This window comes from Typopeltis vanoorti, chromosome 18, assembly GCF_054136105.1.
Source record: "Typopeltis vanoorti isolate ZY-2024b chromosome 18, IOZ_Tvanoo_1.0, whole genome shotgun sequence".
Taxonomy (NCBI): Eukaryota; Metazoa; Arthropoda; class Arachnida; order Uropygi; family Thelyphonidae; genus Typopeltis; species Typopeltis vanoorti.
Window position 1 is genome coordinate 77,223,605 of NC_143566.1, and position 21,500 is coordinate 77,245,104.

A 21,500-nucleotide genomic window follows, 5' to 3' on the forward strand; every position below is an offset into this window, starting at 1 on the left:
GCCTGAATATAACATTTTGTATTTATTGCTCAGAAAGATCTCACCAGTTTTGGTCTTTTTTGTTTCAGTCACCCCTATTATGTCGATCTGGTACTTATCTAATTCCTCAGCTAGCTCCATTTCTTTGCCATTCAGGCTTCTTACGTTGATTGTACCGATCTTTAACTCTGGTAGTGTTGAGTTGGGGTTGGTTTTCAGATTTGTTCCAGTAGCTGACTTATCGCTGTTCGCCCTGGTTCCATGGCAAAAAAAAATGGGGGCCTTGTTTAACCGGGCGACGCCCCAGCCGGCATGAAATTTTGTCATGTTGTACTATCATTTTTTATTTTGGTTTAACCAATAAGAATACAATTTGGTCGGCTCAATCCCAAATTGCCAGTCCAGCCTTGTTCGTTCAGTATCCAGGTAGATACCGAAAACAGTGCACCACGAGAAGGTGAGGATTGGACATTAGGTCAGAAGCCCTGGTCAGTTCTCCGCATTCCTTTAAAGGCTATGTGGAGGTCTCCTCTCAGTTATTCAGCTTTGACCCTTAAGCAACACCAAATAAAAGTGACAATAATTTGATCAACCATTATTCTACTGGCCTGACCTCTAGTGAAAGAAAAAAAAGCTACATCAAAGCTATATTCTATTTATAACATCCTCAGAGAACAAATTCATATAGATAGTTTTAATACAGCAAAAGTGGCCTAATCCATAATTTAACAAGGGTGTTGTTATATTAGAGTCAGTCAAGTTCCAAGATTATTTACAGTCCTAATTTATAATTAACTCTTAGACAAAAAGGTTAAGTGGGTAAATTTGGGTCATCCATATTCTTGGGATTTTTAGACCACCAATTATTAAGATTAAGGTGATTGATAAGAATTTCACAGGCCTCTTTAAATTTACGCTCCCGTGTTTCAGTGTGACGTAAACAACAGGTGTACACAATCCCTGTTATTCATCATCTAGATGGATCATATTATGAAGTGACAATAAACCTGATATGAAAATTGGAGATGTTAATCTGAGCTCTTCACTTTATGCATATGATGTTATACTCCTAAATAAATATGCAGGACTCCCTAATTAAATTGAATAACTGCTGTAATAAATTTGGCATGAAAATGAGCAGTAAACAAAGACAATGCAAATAGGAAGAAACATACTGACATCAACTAGTTGATGTCAGTATGTTTCTTCCTATAAGTTCTCCATTCTGAAAATGGAGAACTTATAGAACAAGTTAAAACCATTTCAACTATTTATGAACAATTTTTAATGAAAAGAGCAAACGAAATAAAATAAGGAGATAGACAACAGAATTAGCAAAGCTGTATGTGGTAGGAAGTCAACTGTATAAATTTATAGGGAATGAGAGAGAGAAATTAGTCAAAACACTAAATTAGCTGCATAAAAGCAGTGTTCAAACTTATGGATCTGATGGCTGGGTTAGAAAGAGAAAACTTGATAAGACTGGAAACCACAGATATGAGAGTTCTAAGAAAAATCAGATGAGATGAAAAGATGGCATCAATGGAAAAACCATATTAAAATGAGAATATTAGGAAAGAACTTGACACTGTTAGCATTTAGGATATGTATATTTAGATTTAGGATATGTACAATTCTTAACATTGCATAAATCCCAAATCTGCCTAACATTAGAACACTATTCTAACATTCAGGATAGTATACCAAAAAAACTTCCTAAGGACGCTTGAAGAGGTGACCTCAGCTTTTTCAATCTCCCTCCAAATGCTTGCTCAAAATTCATCTATTTGTCTATTTTCTTTTTTTTACAAGTGCTTTCATGGCGAGCCCCCGTAGCTCAGTCAGTACAAACAAAGCCCTTTGGTTGGAAAGACCTGGGTTCGATTCCTATCAGTGACATGAGGAACTTTTATATGATCTCTTTCGACGAAAGGTGAGTTAGCTGGTCTCATATGGGAGTAGGAGGTTTTTTTAACCTGGAAACTCGGGTTTTTCGTCCTCCAGAACAGGCAAACCAGCCATGCGAACACATGCTTCTATAGATATAGGACACCTCCAGGAATAAGGAGTAACCAACCTATTCTGTAGGATTTCAGTTCCGAATACCTACACAGTAAAATATGTAGATCGATGCACGAGCGTAAATTAGGATAGGATAGAACTTTCATGGCACTATTCTACCAAAGTACCACTACCATTTTTTCTCCGCTTTTTCTGATATTACTTCCTTTGTGTGTGTGTGTGTTAGGCTCATTTGCCTATCATGGCCAGTAACTTGGCTTTTTAGAAACTTGATACTACATATGATAGGGCAGTTAATCCTATCTGCATTGTGGAGTGCTACATCTGAAAATTGTGTGTTCTTCTGACCAATTTTCCTGTATTATGGGATGAAATATGAGATGTTATGAGACTAGCTAAACTTACCTTCATTTGAAAAGCCTTGATAGAGGTTCTCATCCTAGATGGAAATTCCAACCAAGTAGGCTAACAAGACTTCATCTCCACATTCTTTTATATATAACTAGCTAAACTTACCTTCATTTGAAAAGCCTTGATAGAGGTTCTCATCCTAGATGGAAATTCCAACCAAGTAGGCTAACAAGACTTCATCTCCACATTCTTTTATATATATATATATATATATATATATATATATATAAAAGAATGTGGAGATGAAGAAAAACAACAAAAAAAAACAGGTGCTGGTCAACATCCACGTATATTACAGATTCAAACTTAATGTGCCATCTTTTCATTTTCTGCCAGTGCTTTGGAAGATCCTGCCTTATATAGTCTTCCATGAGGATTATAACCTCCAGTTATTTGCTAAATACATCAACTTTCTTCATAACTATCTGCTCATATAAAGCAGTGATGTGCAATAGATTTTAAAACTTCATGTGTGTGAGGGGGGGGGGATTTAAAAAAGAAAAACAAAAAAAAAATTTTTTTTCAGTTGTTTCACATCTGACTAAGAGATACCAAAATTGCATGAATAAATGAAAATGAACGTGACTATTCTGCTTTTAAGTTTTTTTTTTTGTTGTTAAATCAATACTGATAATTTTCTTTAAGGTTTTTATTATGCATCTAAAGATCTGGATGGTACCTTTGCCTGTCCAGTTATCTATAACGATCTAGAGAACTCTTCATATAATGATGTCTCCTGTGGCTTGTTCCATCATAATCCATAATCTTCTCAGTAGCCACATCTCCAGAGTCAGACTTTTTTCCATTTCTTTATCAATAGTCCATGTTTCTGAGCTGTGGTTATGTAACAATTATTATTTAAGACCAACATATGTTATGTAGAAATAACAGAAATACTTCTTAATGTAGCTTACCCTGGGTGGACCTATAATCATTCCTGTCCAATGTGTTAGAGTCATATCACTATCATCTTCCAAACCCCAACTGATTGTTCCATCTCCAACTCCTTTTTGTCCCTGTTCTAATTCTTCTAGTAATCGAAAATTTCGTGGAACAACAACACCTGGAATATAACATACAACATAAAGAATCCTTAGCTGCTAATGAAATATGATATCATCTGGTGCATATCATAGACATATTTATTTTTAAGTAAACAAGATTATGGAATAGAGAAAATATCTAGAATGTTAAAACTATTCTAGCAGTACATCTTAAATTATATGGGTTTTTTTTAAATATATTATTATTATCATAACTAACCTCCATGGATCCAACAGACTGATTGAATAGATCACACTCATAAGAATTTAAGACTCATTGTGGAAGCACACCACTAATCATTATTAAAACAAATGCATATCATCTCTTTAAATTCATTCATTGACAAAGCTCACGACTGCTCCCAGAAACCCATTTCAATCATTCACCACTCTCCAAGCCAAAAAGACCAGTCCACACATTCTTGTTAACCACACTCATAAACACAAGTTCCAGGAGTCATGTGATGTAAAATTTCTCCAATATTAATGCTATAAAATTCCTTTTTAACTTATGCTTCTATCATGTACTTCATTACTGCCTATTAACTAAACATTGTAACCCACCAACCTATCCTCATAAATACACTCCACAGACCAGTCATTATTTTGGATCCTTTGAATCCTCTCCAAACACATTCACATTCCTAAGAAACCCAGACAACCAGATCTGTTTATAGTAGTCAAGATGTAGCCACATCAAAGCTGCATATAAAGTGAGAAATAATAACCTCCTTGAGAGGTATGGTATAGATCACGTGATTCTAAAACTTTCTTAGCTCTACACTTCTCATAAATTCCAATACATGTTTTATCTTAGAATTGTGTGGTCTTTATAATTTAACTCTCAAAAATTTCAACAAAACTATAGAAATCACAGAAGCACAATAACCTCCTTATCTCTACTTGTCAGTGTCATTGTTCAAGTGATCCATTGAGTTATTTGCCACTTTTTGCAATATATCTTCTGAACTGCAATCCCTGTCTACCACCACTTCAAAAGCCATAGAATCATCAATTTCATGCAATTCTATCAATATAATACACAGCATGTAATCTTTACATGACAAGCATAACCACACATTTTTTCATGTTCAACTGGCAACCATTATCCTTTAACCACACTGCCCATCTGTTTGAAGTATCCTGCAGGAAAACTATATCATCTTTATTACTGCTGCATTTCTCTTCTCCCCTCCAATTATTCCCAATATCTGTAATGACTTCTGTTCAGGACATGGGTTAGTCATTATTAATACAATGTTTAACATAAAGATGTGCACAAATTCACATGGAGAGAAGACACAAGAAATACGAAAAGTTCACAGTAATACTATCAGACTGGTTCAGGACACAAAGAGTATATATATAGAACATCTAAAAGAAACAGAAACAATACCTAATCTAAAAGTAGAAATCACCACTTAATAATAGGACATAAACAAATACTGAAAAAAAAAAAAAAAAAACAATGCAAAAGTTGTGAAAAGAATTAAAGCTGAATAGATTTGAGAGATGAACTATAGACTCAAATATTCCAGGAAAAGTTTGAAAAACAAGAACCAAACCATGGAGACTCAGTGGCAGATTATGAAAAAACAGTGCTTGAGATTCAGGAGAGACGTATATGCAGAAGTCATCTGAAAGGATTTAAAAAAAAAAAAAAAAAAATCAGAATTCCATGGTGGACTCAGAGAGTTAAAGAGGCAGTCAGGTAAAAAAAAAGAAAATATCAAAAGACAGTAAATCAGTATGTGCTCTGAATGAATATAGAGAAAGATGTAAGAAAGTGATATGCAAAAAAGTCAAAAGAAGACTTGGTACGAATGCAAATATCAGAATGGTGGCAAAACATTCTGGAGGCTATTGAAAAGTTTAGAAATTGAGGTAAGAGTAAAAGGAATCAGAGATGATAACAGTGACATAAAAACTGAAAAAGGTATTCTTGGTTGTCTGGAGTATTACTTGGAAAGATCTCCCAATGAACAAGAAGTGACAGAACAGTGGTAGAAAATATTCAAGAGGAATGGACTCAAGGGTGCATATCAGTACTTGAGGTAGAAAAATCCATCTGAATTCTGATGTTGAAAGACAGCTGATGGCATTCAACAAGCAATGTCCAAATATTTAAAGTTTTATATTTAAATTACATTTAAATTTGCTGTAAAACATTTACAGCAAATGGCAACTCATAACTGAGACTGCATAACTCAGAATACTGAATTTCAGTGATTAGGGTAAATTTCCTCATAGTACCTATCAGTGTTCTCAGTAAGATATATGACAGCGTACTTGAGAAGAGGCTAAGAAAAATAATGGAAAAGAAACTTGGAATAGGGAGAAATACGGGTGAGGAAGAAGAAGCTGCATTCAGTCTAAATAGGGTTGTAAGGTTCATACAGTTGAGAAATCATGGGAGTATAACAAGTATCTGTATTCAAGTTTTCTAGAACTGCAAAAGGCAAATGATAAGGTACCTAGAGAAAAGCTTTAAAAATACAATTATATGATGTAAACAAAATGTTACACAGAGTATTACATACTCTGTATAATTAATGAAGTGTAAGTTGATATAAAGCCAGATGTAAGACAATAGTGCAGTTTATCTCCAATCATCTGCATGGATCATACTAAGACAGAAATAATCTTAACTCTTTATCTAAATGAATATTACAATAAAACTGGCATGTAAATCAGAAATAAAAATACAAAAGCTATCAAAATAGGCAAGAACAGCATTAACTGAATTCTCAATTTGGAACAAGTAAAATATTTTGGCTTTATAGGCACAATTTTAGTAAAGATTGCTAACTAAATGTGGAAATAAACAGAATAAGTATAACTGGTGTGGTGCAGGAGTCAACTGAATAAATGTATATTATGGAATAAGAGAGAAATTATCCAAACTACTAAGCTAGCAATATGCAAGATGGTGTTCACTTTAATTCATGGTTCTGAAAGCTGAGTCAAAAGTGAAACAGTTGATTAAAGACTAGACCACATATATGACAATTTTGAGAAAAATTAGAATGAACATATAGAATATCATATGAAAAAATGAAAATATTTGGAAGGAAACTGACATTAAGGAATGTGTGAGCAGAGCTAATCTAGGGTGGTATGGCCATTCAGCCAAAATGGCAGAAGAAAAGATTAGAAAGGTGTTTAATGCTAAAATGGCAACAGAAAGACCTAGAAGAAGACCAAGATCCAGGTGGACTAATGTAGTCAGAAGTGTCCTAGAAGAAAGAAATAAGATTGGACAATACTGACCTGTTCACAAATGATAACAAATCTTAAGAAAATTGTTGACAGGAGATCAGTAAATGCAAACTTAATCATGTAGTACTGTAATGGTGTCCTGTACACACTTTGAGAATTCACACCAGGAAACTGATTACACCCTGTTAGATATCTAACTGGATACTGAACAAACGAGGATGGGCTGGAAATTTGGGATTTAGCAGACCAAATTGTATTCTTATTGGCTTAAACCAAAATATAAAATGGTACAACAACAGAATTTCATGCTGGCTGGTTAAACAAGGGCCCCTGTTGTTTTTGCCAGAGAACCAGGGCGAAAAGCCAGCTATTGGAACAAATCCTAAAACACACACCAACTCAACATCACCAGAGTTCGAGATCGGTACTATCAACATAAGAAGCCTGAATGGCAAAGAAATGGAACTAGTTGAGGAATTGGATAAGTACTAGATCGAGTATAAGTACTATAGTATAAGTACTACATAAAAGTGGTGACTAAAACAAAAAAGACCAAAACTGGTGAGATCTTTCTGAGCAATAAATACAAAATGTTATATTCAGGCAATGACAATCAAGGAAAAGAAGGAGTAGCCATAGTATTCAACACATAATACAAGGCTAATCTATTTGAATGGCAGGCAGTCTCAAGTAGAGTGATGTGGGTAAATATCAGAATGGGGAATTGGACAATGAGACTTATTTGTGCCTATGGTCCCACAGAAGGTTCTACTAAGGTAGAAGTGTAGGAATTTTTTGATGCTTTAGAAAAAGCAACTGACACAATGAAAAAAGAAAAGTTGGTCCTTGTTGGGGATCTAAATAGCAGAGTAGGAAATGATTGGCAGACATACAAAAATATTTTGGGAAAATTTGGAGAAAAGTGCAAAGCTAATAATAATGGCAAATACCTGTTTGGGTTTATGCTCAGGACATGGACTGGTTATTACTAACACCATGTTCCAACATAAAAATGTGCACAAATTCACATGGAGAGAAGAGGCAAGGAATAAGAAAAGTTTCATTGACTATGTTATTGTCGATAGTGATGTTTAACTTGGTGCAGGATACCAGCGTACAAACGATTTGAAATTAGAAGTGATCAGCATTTAGTCTTGAGCACAATAAAATTGAATTTCATATTGAAAAGAAGAACATGTAAGAAAGTTTTAAAGCGAATAAAAGTTGATCAGCTCTCAGATGTGAACTGCAGACTAAAATACACAATTATTATTCAAGAAAAAACTAAAGAGTTTGAGAGCAGGAACCAAACCTTGGATATTCAGTGGCAAGCCCTGAAGAAAACACTGATTGAATCAGCCAGAGAGGCATGCGATGAGGTTGTCTGTAAGGATAGAAAAATCAGAACTCCATGGTGGACACAGGAAGATAAAGGAACAGTGAAGAAAAAAAAGAAAGTATATCAAACGTTCCTGGCAAATAAGTCAGCTTGTGCTCTTAGAGAATACAGAGACAAATGTAAGAAAGTAAACACAAACTAGCTAATTTGCAGTTTAAGCTTGTTTTACACAAACTAGCTAAACAAAATTCATGGGAAGACTTTGCTAAGAACATAGAAAATAAATATCAAGAAGGTGGTAAGATATTCTGGAGATTGTTGAAGAAGCTCAGAAATGGAGGAAAGAGTGCTGTAAAAGGAATTACAGATGATATAGGTGACATCAAAACTGGATAATGGCAAATGGTAAAGATATCCTTGAAGTATGGAGTAATTAATTTGTAGATCTGGAAAAGGCATATGACAAGGTGCCAAGAGAGAAGCTATTCAATATGCTACAATTATATGGTGTCAATGGGGCATTATATCAAGCAATACTTAGTCTTTATTTGAGTTGTAAGTCAGCAGTTTGAATTCATGGAAGTACAGGAAGATGGTTTTATGTTAAATCTGATATCAGACAAGGATGTACATTATCCCTTCTGTTTTTTATTATCTATATGGATTACATCATGAAGCAAAGTGGTATTAAACCTGATATCAAAATTGGATATGTTAATCTCGGCTCTTTATTTTATGCAGATGATGTTATACTTCTAAATAAATCCAGTATAAGTCTGCAAGATTCCCTAACTAAATTCAATAACTGTTGTAATAGATTTGGTATGAAGGTTAGCAATAACAAGAGAAAGACGATGAAAATAAGTAGAAGCAGAAAAATATCAACTGATTGCGAAAGGAGAACTTATAGAACAAAAAACATTTCAGCTACTTAGGCACAATTTTTAGTGAAGATGGTAAATTAAATATGGAAATAGCCAACAGAATCAATAAAGTTGGAATGGTAGGAAGTCAACTGAATATTATGTGGAATAACAGAGAAATTAGTCAAAACACTAAATTAGATTTATACAAGATAGTATTCAAACCAATTTTAACTTATGGATCTGAGAGCTGGGTCAGAAGTAAAACACTTGACCAAAGACTAGAGACCACAGATATGAGAGTCCTGAGAAAGATTAGGGGGCATGAACAGATGGCATCAATTGCAATATCATATTAAAAAGGAGGATATGGATATTAGGAAAGAACTTGGCATTGTCAGCATCCAGGAATGCGTTAGCAGAGCTAATCTCAGGTGGTATGGTCACTAAAATAGAACTGTGAGGAAAGATTAGCAAAAGAAGTCTTCTCTGCCAGGTTGGCAGGAAAAAGACCCAGAGGAAGACCAAGATATAGGTGGATTGATACAGTACAAAGTGCCTTAGATGATAGAAATATAAGATCTGATGTTGGAGTCTTGACAGGTAACAGACTGATTTGGAGGAAAATTGCAGATAGGAAGTTAGTAATGATGTAAATTTTTCATGTAGTACTATCATATCCTGTACACCCCTTTGAAGGTACGTGGCAGGAATTTGATGATGACGACTTCCAGGGAGTCAGAGACTCATCGAGAGAAGACATATCACTTACACCCCCCCCTCTGGAAGTCATTCACACTTCTCCTATACCTTCTAAAGAAAGCCATCCAACCAGGCACCTCTTTATGAGAAAAATTTGGCTTTAACCCCTTTTTCACTGCATTCATTCTCAACTTCTATGAATACCCTCTATCCTCTTCCCACTCTCAATTAAATGACAAATTCCATTTACTGGTATCCTATATGACCCTAAGAGAAGTTTGCAGGTCTCTATCCTATCATCCCTTTTTCTTCTGTTCATTAGTGTCAGCAGTCTGCAAATTCTCAATCTATCTTCTCAAATCATTTTATGCTTAAGAATTATTAAATTCCTGATAGGTACTTGCAAGGGGTACAAGAAGTCCCCTTGACTAATTTATATCTAATTTTAACCCAAACTGAAACTAATGATAATTTTTAGTTAAACAATTTTATTAAAATGTATCCTACAAGGAGTATTTTATGATGTTTCAGTGTTATCCAAATACCTGCCACCAACATCTAAGCCTTGGTTCTCAAAACTGTGCTGATGCAATATAAGAAATAACTTAGCATAATAGTAGTGGCTCAAGACCAAAACTACAATTGCTCACTCCTATATCACAGCTCGCAATAGTTGTAAAAGAACCATTAACAAAATCCAAATGAGATTTGATGGAGTAAATGCTGCAAACTATTTGCCTCTGTTCAGATGGCAGTCTAGCCTTCTGGTCCCTTGCCAAGACCACTAGGTGCAACTTTTGCTCACCCACCCATGTTTTCACCACTCTCATCACATCCAGATACCATAACTATCTCACCCAAAGACAAAGCCAACTTACTAGAATCACTCTTTTCTTTGAATTCTTGCACTGATGACCAGGGAAAAGTTTCCTCCACTTTATGGAGGGAACTGCTCACTCCATGTCATCCACAGTCTTCTGCCAGAAAGAAATCCAAAGAATCCTTAATAATTTGAATACAAACAAGGCACCTGGTCCTAATGGTATCCCACCTACTGTGTTAAAAACTTGTGCCCTAGAACTAACACCTATCCTGTATTTCCTCTTCAATCTATCATATTCAACTTATCCATCTACCATACAGCACAGAACAGGCCCACATCCAGCCCATTCTAAAGAAAGGGAAAAAAAGTCATCCAACAAATTACCATCCAAGTGCTTTCACATGTTCTCTCAAACTATGGAAGACATCAACAGCTAGCTTCTGCACCATGTGGAGACCGCCAACTAATCAGTATCCAGAAATATGGATTCTGCCACTCTCAATCTACAGCCAATCTTCTAGCCTTCACTAACCACCTCTGCGTACGTAGTAAATTTTGGCATCTCAAAAGGCATTTGATCAGGTTTGGCACAAGGCCTACTGAGCAACCTGCTATTCTATTGTCTGTCTCCCACTCCACAAACTGGATCACCAATTTCCTCACTACAAGTCATGGTGGATGGTTTCTTCTCTTCAGATTTCCCCACCAATGCTGGAGTATTCCAGGATGTACTCTTACCCAGTACATAACCCTGGGGTACTCCAGCATTGGTGGGGAAATCTTTCTTCCTGTATATGAATGACTTGCTCTTACATACTTCAAATCTTATCCATAGTATTGCAGATGACAGTACTCCATTCCTACTTTTTATATTTGATAAACCTTGCAGTGCCCAACTGCTGGAACAATCAAGATCCACCATGACCAATGTCCTGAATTTCCATCTCATAACTATATTTCAGTGGGATAAGGACAACCTTATAAACTTCAATGCTACCAAAACTCAGTCCTGTCTAACTACAATCCTTCCTCTAACTTTCAATACTAACCTAATATCCAAACAAGATCAGATTTCCTTTCTGGGACTGACCTACACATCCAATCATTCCTGCATAAATATCTCAAAACAAAAGCTTCAACAGATACCATAAAACTTGGTGTACTTAAGACACTACTTCACACCTTCTCAGTTGCTAACCCTATACTGATCCCAAATCCACCCAGCCATGGAATATTATATATATATATATATATATATATATATATATATATATATATTTTGGTAAAAATTATATATATATATATATTTTTTTTTTATTACCCTCTTTTGAATATGCTATTCAAAAGAGGGTAATCTGGTTAATTAATGATCCCTCTCTCTCTCAGAAATCCACTTTAATTCCTGCTCCACAGACATTCAGTTTCTGCTTTATGCCTGTTCTACAAATACTTCCAGTGTTCTCCCCAGAAATTTTTACCAACCAGGTGGAATGAAGCATTAGCCGGGCATACAAAAATTTCGAATGAGTTAAGAAAGACCCTTATTCATAACAAATTAAAATAACAATTTTATTAGAAATTACTTCAAACAAGGATAATATTTAATATAGTAATTATAACAAACAATACTAGGATTTTTCTTATTTTCTCATTAAGTAATGAAAAACCTTGTAATGCTCATAGCTTAAAATTCTATACATTAATTCTTCTCTTCTTCTTCTTAGAAGCCCAGTTGTCAGCAGATTTTTCGTAATTAAAATCTGTTGGATCTGGTCCCTCCAGTGAAATCAGCATCAGATTATTTAGTGTTCTGACTGATATTATTTCTCATACAGGTTTTTATCCTTTTTAACAAAGAAACCCCTTTCACATTCAGCTGTGCTCACAGCTATGGCCAGTCCAACAGCAGCTAGTTTTGCTAAATTTGGAAAACTCTTTGAGCTCAGATGTTGTTGCTAATTTCAGCAGTATTTGTCTTGGATCTAGATTTTTGCATGATTGTCCATTAATCATTTTTGATGCAACTGCCCATTCTAGTTTAGTACTTTCATAGTTTAAAACTGCAGGACTTCCATTTCTAGAATAATAATCAAAAAGAATCTCAGAAGCCTCATGTTGATCATGACTTTCTGCATCGAAAAGTCTTGAAAAGCAGGAAATGATTAGCATATCTGGAAATCTTGCTTCTAGGTGTTTAATAACTGTGCCTATATATTTATCATATATTGTAGTCTTAAACATAATAACATTAGAATCTGAATAATCAATGTGAAGGTCTGACCATTCACCTGAAAGATGCTGATGAAGATTTTGAAAATGACTGCCAGGAGTGTTTTCAATTCCGTGATAGATAGTTTTCTGGCTCCTAAGACTGGCTCTATTTCAGTTAAGTCAACATCTTGCCTTTGCCATGATCTAGAAAGTTAGATAAATCCGGTAACACATCTGAAAGCATCACTAGTGAAGCTACGAAATTGTATGTTCTGATATATTTACTTAAACCTTCAGCTGTGATATCATTTCGTTCGGTGGCCTCTCTTTCCAATGCAATTCACCATGCATTCTTTTAGAGTATTGCAGAATCATGAGACAGCCATCTAGTGTCACTAGCCATTTTAAGTTTAATCTGAAGACTGTTCAGTATATTTTGGATTTGGGTTAAACCACCCATCCTGACTGAGGAATTTTGGAAGAAGAAAAACAATTGCCTTAAGATATCATTAAACATAACTAAATAAGGCACTTCAGCAGCTGCTTGGGCACTAGCAAGAGCCATTCGGTGATTTACACAATGACAGTTGACCTTGAGTCCATCTGTTTTATCTTTGAGCAGTTTTGCAACTCCCTTTTGCTTTCCAATCATGAGAGCTGCTCCATCAGATTCCATGCCCACCAGATTACAAGTTTTTAAGCCTAGACTGTCAATGGTTTCAATTACTTTGTTAGTTATAGTCTCAGCTTTGCCATCAATGATATTGCAAGTAGATACAAAACTAACCCCGACCTCTTTTCTAAGTTGGCAAACATATTTAATGTACACAATTAGCTGTTTTAAAACTGAGATGTCTGTAGCTTCATCACATAAAACACTGAAATAATCTGCAGAATGTATATTTTTCAGTATTTCAGATCTAATTTCTGATGCTAAAATATCCAAATCTTGCATTATTCTTTCTGAGGTATAATGTGCATTTTTACCAATGTTAAGATGTTCTAAGTTATTACAGCCCATAGCCTTGCAATGCTCAAGCAATTTTATGCTCAAGCAATTTTTCAAATAATGTAGTATGTGGTAACTTATTTTTCGCTAACCAATACATAGATCTTAAAGCTCCCAGAAAAGCATCTCTCTGCAAGTTATTCAAAAGTGAAATTGATTTTTCAATTTGCCCTATTCCAGTTTCTTCTAGTATATGTTTTTCAATTATATCTGAACAAGAATCAGCGTGTAACTTGCTTTGTTCATGGTCAACCAAGCTTTCTTTTCGAAGTCTTGTGCATGGCATAGTTACCCAAGTCACTTCCTTGTTTGTGGGTCGTCTCTTTCCGTATTTCATACATGTGGAACACGTTATTCCATTATCTTTCACCACTAACCAATAGAATTTTTTAAACTACTCATTGTTAATACCCAATAAACAGTGTTTAGATGCACGTTTTACATTTGAGACTCTGCAGAAATCGACGATTCTGTTGTTGGTTTGGTGCCTTCGCTACTATGCTTATCTGTTTCATCTTTCTTAAAATAACTTAAGAGTGTGGTTTTCTGACTTGACTTTTTACTCATTATGGGGTAATTTAATAAATACAGAATATCATTGTTATTAAATTAATCAGAACAAATCGCTGAATTGTGCACTGACAGTAATACCCGAGACACATAACTTCCGTTATGTCGTAATTTTACTATTTATAAGTATTAATTACTAGGTATCACTTGAGACTGAGAATTCCCCGAGATCACAACTATATTTGATGCGCAGACCTATTTTCTTTTACAAAATAAAATAGTAAATACTTGACTCATGATCTTCGGACAAAAACCATTATTAAGAAAATAAATGTAGATTTTTAACATCGATTTTTGCCTTCGATTCGAATTCGCTCAATTTTCACAATTTATTTCTTTCAAACATCAAAATTATGTTTCTTTCGTAAAAGATCTTCTTTGCAACCGATACTGTTCTATTTGAGATCCCCATTTTTGTCTTCTTCCGCGTACAGATTGGTGTGCATCAAAGTGAATATCCGAAGCTCTCAAGATTGGCTGGCAATGAAAGATATCGAGCTGGTCTCATGAGTACCAAGACTCTCTGGTTCGATTTCTCATCACTATTAATTAAAAAAATGTCTTAAATTATTTTTCCATTCTTGCTCATTATTTAGCCGGGTGGTCAGTAAAACCAGCTGGGGGTTTGCCCATTCAAAAGGTCATTTTGAATGGGCAAACCCCCAGCTGAATTGCAATTATTTTTCCTCCAAAATCCTAAAGAACAAGAACTGCTGCTAACCAATATCCATTTACAGTCCACAGTCCAGCTTGAAACTAATTCTGTGAAACAGAACAAGTTTCAATCTCCCCCACTCTGCCTTCCTTAAAAAATAAAGCAGATTCCTCCCTTTTTATCCACACACACAACAATAATATGCTATATGCTTGTAGGTCTTTCATGTGTGAATCACAAATATAAATTAAAATTAAAAATATATACAAAAAAAAATTGCATATGCGCAAGCAGCTACTCTGATACAGCATACACTGTCTCTTTTGCAACCAATTATACTAAAATATATTTAACAAAATGACAGGCATAACAAACACATTGGACATACTGGGATTTTAAAAAAATGTATGAAGATCTAGATAGTTTGGAATTAAATTTTATTGCTCTCTAAGCACGCTACATCATGGCCAAATTTATGTTAATCAAAGCATGCATACAAATTGCACTGTTGAAACATCATTAACATATTATGGATACAAAGCCTCAGATGGCTGATTGCTCTCTAAGCACGCTACATCATGGCCAAATTTATGTTAATCAAAGCATACATACAAATTGCACTGTTGAAACGTCATTAACATATCATGGATACAAAGCCTCAGATGGCTGATAGATTTCATCCACCATGGCTATTAGTTGATCAGTTGGTTGGTAACAGCTTGTTATGAGACAAATATTATCTGCTAATTTTGTATTCTCAAGAAAATGTGCTGGTTTTTGCAGGATGAAAAATATAATTTTTAAGAGGGAAAACCCTGCCAACTCTGCATGAAATTAGTGATGTGATGATATTTGTCCTTTAAGACAATAGGCATGTGCTAAAACTACATTAATAGAACTTGATGTTCTTTCATTTATAACAGTTACATCTAAGAATAAAGGAGAAATAAAGACGAAACAAGAGTTGCTCCAAATCTTTTCGAGACCCACGTTCAAAGGTGGATAAGGTTAGAGAGGTCTGCTGTAGAACAATAGTGGAATCTATATTCATGATCACTAATTAACTGATGAGTCACTGGATATTGAAGAAGCTGGTTACTGACAATCTTCTCCATCTCTTTAAACAGTACTGGGGTGGGGACAATGGTACATCAGTTTGACAGCTGACTTTTTTCTCTTTTTAGAAGTAGGCCGAATAAAAGATTGCAACCATGGTGTGAAACAGATGGTAGATGAATATGACAGCTTGTAAAAACAATACAGGATGGGTGTTAGTTCTGGAGCACAAGCTTATAGAGCAACTGGAGGGAAACCATTTGGGCCAGGGAACATATTAGTATCAACATTATGGATTAGAGCCTCCATAGATCAGTCAGTATAGATGAAGCCCTTTGGTCGGAAAGACCTCAATTCGATTCCCATCAGTGATGTTTATCTGGTCTCTTTCGACTAAAGGTGAGTTAGCCAGTCTCATATGGAGGGGGGGGGTTCACCCAGAAACTCAAGTTTTTGTCCCCCAGAACAGGCAAACCGGCCTGTGAGACCAGTTTGCCTGTTCTTGGAGATGAAATGTTTGCTGGTTAGCCTTATGACTCCAGTGTGCTGGAGCATAGGGCTAACCACCTTATCCTCGATACGGTAGTGGTTAAATGTAGAAAAATCCTCGACACTGGAAGGTAAAAGAGGAGGGAAGGAATCAGAACATTATGGATTTTTTTCTTGTCCATCTCATGAAAGATCAAAAAAGGCATATTGGGAGCAGAAGGCATCATGGGAACAGGAATTCAAAGGGCAGTTCATTTAAAAGTATATGTGATAGATAGAGGCCTATAGGACTAAATATGTAATTATTGGTTGCTGCTATAATCCAGAGGGTACACGGAAGAAAGTAGATGACATGCACTCGCCGGATTGGTTGGCCGAGTGGATAGCGTATCTACTCTCATCATGCTAATAAAAATTAGCATGATGAGTATGATAAGTACAGTTGGTCGATTAATTATGGAGGAATTTCAGCTATGGGGACATAGATTGGGAAGAGAAATGTCACAGGCAGGGAAGGAAATGGAATTTATACAGCTGCTGAGAGATAATTACCTGAGGTAACATGTAATGGAGTGGGACATGAGGTTCAAGGGTGCTAGATCTGATCATTACATCAGAGAACTTAACACTAACAGATCTAGCTAAGTTTCTCGGCTTAGATAAAGAGATCATGTGGTCTTGACCTGAGAGATTGCCAGATTCTGTTAAGAAGGAATATATGGGGAATTACAAAGCAGCTGATTACGACAAGCTGAGTAAGCTTTCAAAAGAGCCATGGAATAAGAATATGGAGGGGAAAGATGTTTGATGCATGGGAGGCGGTTAAGGGATGTTTGAAGAAACAAGAATTTGAATGTATACCTGGAGTCAGAAGGATAAATAAGGTAGGAGTTAAATGGATGAATAGCTTCATTAAGCAGAAAGACAGAATTCGGGATTGGGTGGATAAGAATATGATATTCTATAAGGAACAATGTGGTTTTGTGAAGGATAGGTCTTGCCTTAGTAATTTGCTAACTTTTTATAATCAAGTAACAATTTATTTATTTCGTATCCAAACAAGTGGCACAACATTATTTACAACAAATTAGAATACATTACAAATGAGAACAGCTTAAATTTGGTAGGTGAATTACACTGGGACTAATAAGTAAAATATGAGGAAAAATCAAGTAACAATAGAGTTGGATAAAGGAAATGGCTGACAAGATTCCACATAGAACTCTGTTGCATAAACTGGAGCAAATGGGAATGGATATGAATCGGGCAATTTGAATTAGAGGTGGCTGATGGACAGATATCAAAGAGTGGTTTATGGAGGAGTTGAGTTCAGGAGAAAGCAAGTGACCAGTGGTGTACCACGGGGGTTAGTTGGTCCTCTGTTGTTTAATTTGTATATAAATGGTAGAGGAAATGATTTGACAGGAAGTATTGTTATTTTCTGACTATGCTAAACTGGGAAGGGCAAAGATAAATGGTAGTTTAATGTAAGGTGATGCACTTTGGGAAGAGATCAGAACTGTAGGATGAGGCCAGAGACTTGGGTGTCAGTGTGAACAGAGTTGAAATTTAGAGGGCATATTGCAAAGGAAACCAAAACAGCACATCAAATGACTTGGTCGTTGAACACACTAACAAGCAGGGAGGGGGGGGGAGAGAGAGAGAGAGAGAGAGGATTGATACCCTATTTAAGGCTTTAATAAGGCCACATTTGGACTACTGCACACAGATCTGCACTCCCAGATTCTGTATGTAAGCAGTAGATTTAAGCAGTAGTGGAGAGGATCCAGAGGCAAGTGATACATTGTGACAGATCTATAGAATGTTCCCTATGAGAATAGATTGATGGTATGTAGGCTTCAAAAATTAGCTGATAGGCAAGAAAAGAGGAGACATGATAGAAGCATTTAAGTCATTAAAGGAGTTTTATAGGATTGACACTGAAGACTTTTTGCAGTACATGACAAGAAGGGAGAAAACAAGGGATCACCAGTGGAAGCTGTGTAAGAGTGTGGTTAGCAAAGGGTTTTAGGAGTAGAATTTTTGCTTGGAGGGTAGTGAATGGATTGCCAAAGGTGGTTGTGGGTGCTTCATCAATGTTTAAAAAGCGGTATGATAGGTATCCTGTGAATGATGGCTAATGTGTGAATAACGGATCTCCCATGACGAGTCTTTTGACTCCATGGAGATGCCTGTATAATAATATTGTGGGTGATCTGAGGAATAACACGAGATTTGCTTCGGTTGTTAAAACAAGGGCTGGAAGAGAAGATTGATGCCAAGAGATGTAACTACTGTTCCATCAGGGTGAAAGAGAGGTGGAAACAGAGTGGGACAGAAGTTTTGTTAAACAGACTTGCAAGGGACCAAACAAATCGACTGCCATTTGAGCAGGAGGCAAAATTACTACATATGACCCTTACAAAGTCTGCTTTGGATTTGTTGATTTTTTTTTTATTTTTTAAATACAGTTATGGGATGTAGTCCAAGCTGAATAAAAACTGGAGTTTTGAACTTAAGCCATTTAACATATGCTGATTTTTGTCTTAGAATTTGTTGAAGAACCAGGACTAGTACAGGGGTAAATGTTTTGAGTGGAATGGGGAATAAAGTCACACAAGAATATGTTCGGTTATATGATCACAGCAAATTGCTTGGTTCAGGAAAAGAACTAATCTCCCATGAAAAAGAGGTACAAAAATCCTGAAGGTCATTCCAATTGGGAACACAGTAGTGCCATTGAATAAGAATAGTTTATTGATATGTTTCATTTCCTAGTTCAAATAGTTTAGTTGCTTAGTGATCATTTCGCAAAAGTGTACCATCTTCGTAGTGATAATGCAGTGTCAAATGTGCCATTGACTGATGAGAGTATAGAGATAGACGAAATTGAGGTGCTTATTATATTAAAGAACCTTAATGCTAACACTGCCATTGGGGTTAGATGGCATATCGGCCCATGTGTTACGAGAATGTGCAAGAGAATTAGCAACTCCTTTAACCAGGATGTTTAATTTAAGCCTCAGTTCTGGTAAAGTGCCAATAGAGTGGAAAGAGGGGAAAATAGTTCCATTGCACAAGGGAGGCTCTAAGACTGAGGTTGCAAATTATAGTGGTGGTTAAGATTTTGGAGAAATTGGTTAAAATTAGAATTCAGGACTGGGTGGACAGCAATATGATACTTTATAAGGAGCAACATGATTTTGTTAAGGGTAGGTCTTGCCTAAGTAATTTGCTTACTTTCTATTCTATAATAAAGTAACAGTGGAGTTGGATAAAGGAAATCCTTACTCAGTGATATTGCTCGACTTTGCAAAGGCTTTTGACAGGATTCCACATGGAACTTTGTTACATAAATTAGAGCAAATGGGTATGGATCCGAAGATGGTGATTTGGATTAAAGGATGGCTGGTGGACAGATATCAAAGAGTGGTTTATGGAGGAGCTGAGTCCAGGAAAAGGCAAGTGACTAGTGGTGTACCTCAGGGCTCCGTCCTCTATTGTTTAATTTGTACATCAATGATATTGGAAATACCTTGAATGGAAATATCCACTTGTTTGCTGATGATGCAAAATTGGGAAGAGCAATAATCAATTCAAATGATGTAAATATTTTACACGATGACTTAAATAGGCTGACGGTATGGACTGAGGTAAATGGCTGTCAGTTCAACGTGGCTAAGTGTAAGGTGATGCACTTTGGGAGGATGACATCGCATGCTGTTTACTATATTAACGGAACTGAACTGCAGAAAGTAAGGGGTATTTTTGCCAGCCTGGTTGGCCGAGTGGTTAGCGTATCCGCTCTCCAGCCAAAAGGCTGCGGGTTTGAATCCCGCCGTGGGCATGGATGTTTGTGATTGTCTGTGGAAATACTAGTGGTGGTGGTAGTCATCGGTAGATGGCGTTGGCATAGTTAATGGATTGAGTGGTGGAGACAGAGTTGTACAGCAGGTGCCCCCCCTCGATGAGTCTTTGAACTCCCTGGAGGTGTCAAATAATAATAATAATAATAAAATAATAATAATAAGTTGATGAGACAAGAGACTTTGGAGTTATTGTGGACAGAGAACTTAAGTTTAAAGGGCATATTGCAAAGATTGCCAAAACATCACATCAAATTACATGGTTGTTGAGGAACACACTAACAAGCAGGGATAGGGAAGTTATTGTTCCACTCTATAAGGCATTAATAAGGCCGCATTTGGACTACTGTGCACAGATCTGGTCGCCAGGATTTCTTGGTGATGCGGAAGTGGGGGAGAGGATTCAGAGGCGGGTTACAAGATTGTTGCAGGTCTGTGGGATGTTCCCTATGAGGATAGATGAGCTGTGGGCTCCAAAAACTAGCTGGTAGATGTAGGAGAGGAGACATGATAGAGGTATTTAAATTGTTAAAGGGATTTTACAGTGTTGATACTGATGATATTTTTAAGACCAGTGCAGGATGTGAGAGAACGAGGGGCCATCCCTGGAGATTGTGTAAGAGTGTGGTTAACAAGGGTGTTAGGACTAGATTTTTTACTTGGAGGGTTGTGAATGGGTGGAATGCTTTGCCAGAGGTGGTTGTGAATGAATTTAAGGAGAGGTATGACAGGTATTGTGTAAATAATGATTAGTGTGTCAATGTCGGGTCTCCTGTGATGAATCTTTTGACTCCATGGAGACACCGTTAAAATAATAATAATAGTTATTTTTATATACTCAATGAAAAAATAAACTTACTTTTAAGAGCTTTTTTTTATTTATTTTGACAATATGCTTTATATTAATGCTGCATAATGTATATTAGCACCATTGTGTTCACTTTTTTGTGAATAAAATTAAATTATTGATGTCTGCAAATTTGATATAAAAATATATAGTTTTCCAAAGGGAACTGATAATCGTAACTTCTTAGAAACCAATTTCTGTTCAGATGAGGTAAGGATACAGCAAAGAATTCAATTGAATATTACCAGCTGTCATAAATTTAACTGATTTTTTTTTAAAAAATTAAATGGTTTCACTTTCTTAACAAAATATATTCTTTACCTTCATTTTATCCTCATATTTTCATATGAGGGAGAGAGGATTAGCTGTGTTCTCCTACCAGGATCTTGGCTGACT

At 36.0% G+C, this 21,500-nt stretch overlaps 1 protein-coding gene across 1 annotated transcript in view; it reads right to left on the reverse strand.

Annotated features, from left to right (window-relative positions):
* Positions 1 to 21,500, reverse strand: part of Uev1A (Ubiquitin-conjugating enzyme variant 1A) — a 78,338-nt gene that overhangs the window by 45,433 nt on the left and 11,405 nt on the right. The window contains exon 2 of the mRNA XM_090407896.1: positions 3,327 to 3,475. Within this exon, the coding sequence (XP_090264022.1) occupies positions 3,327 to 3,475 (149 nt within the window). The remainder of the gene's footprint in view (positions 1 to 3,326; positions 3,476 to 21,500) is intronic.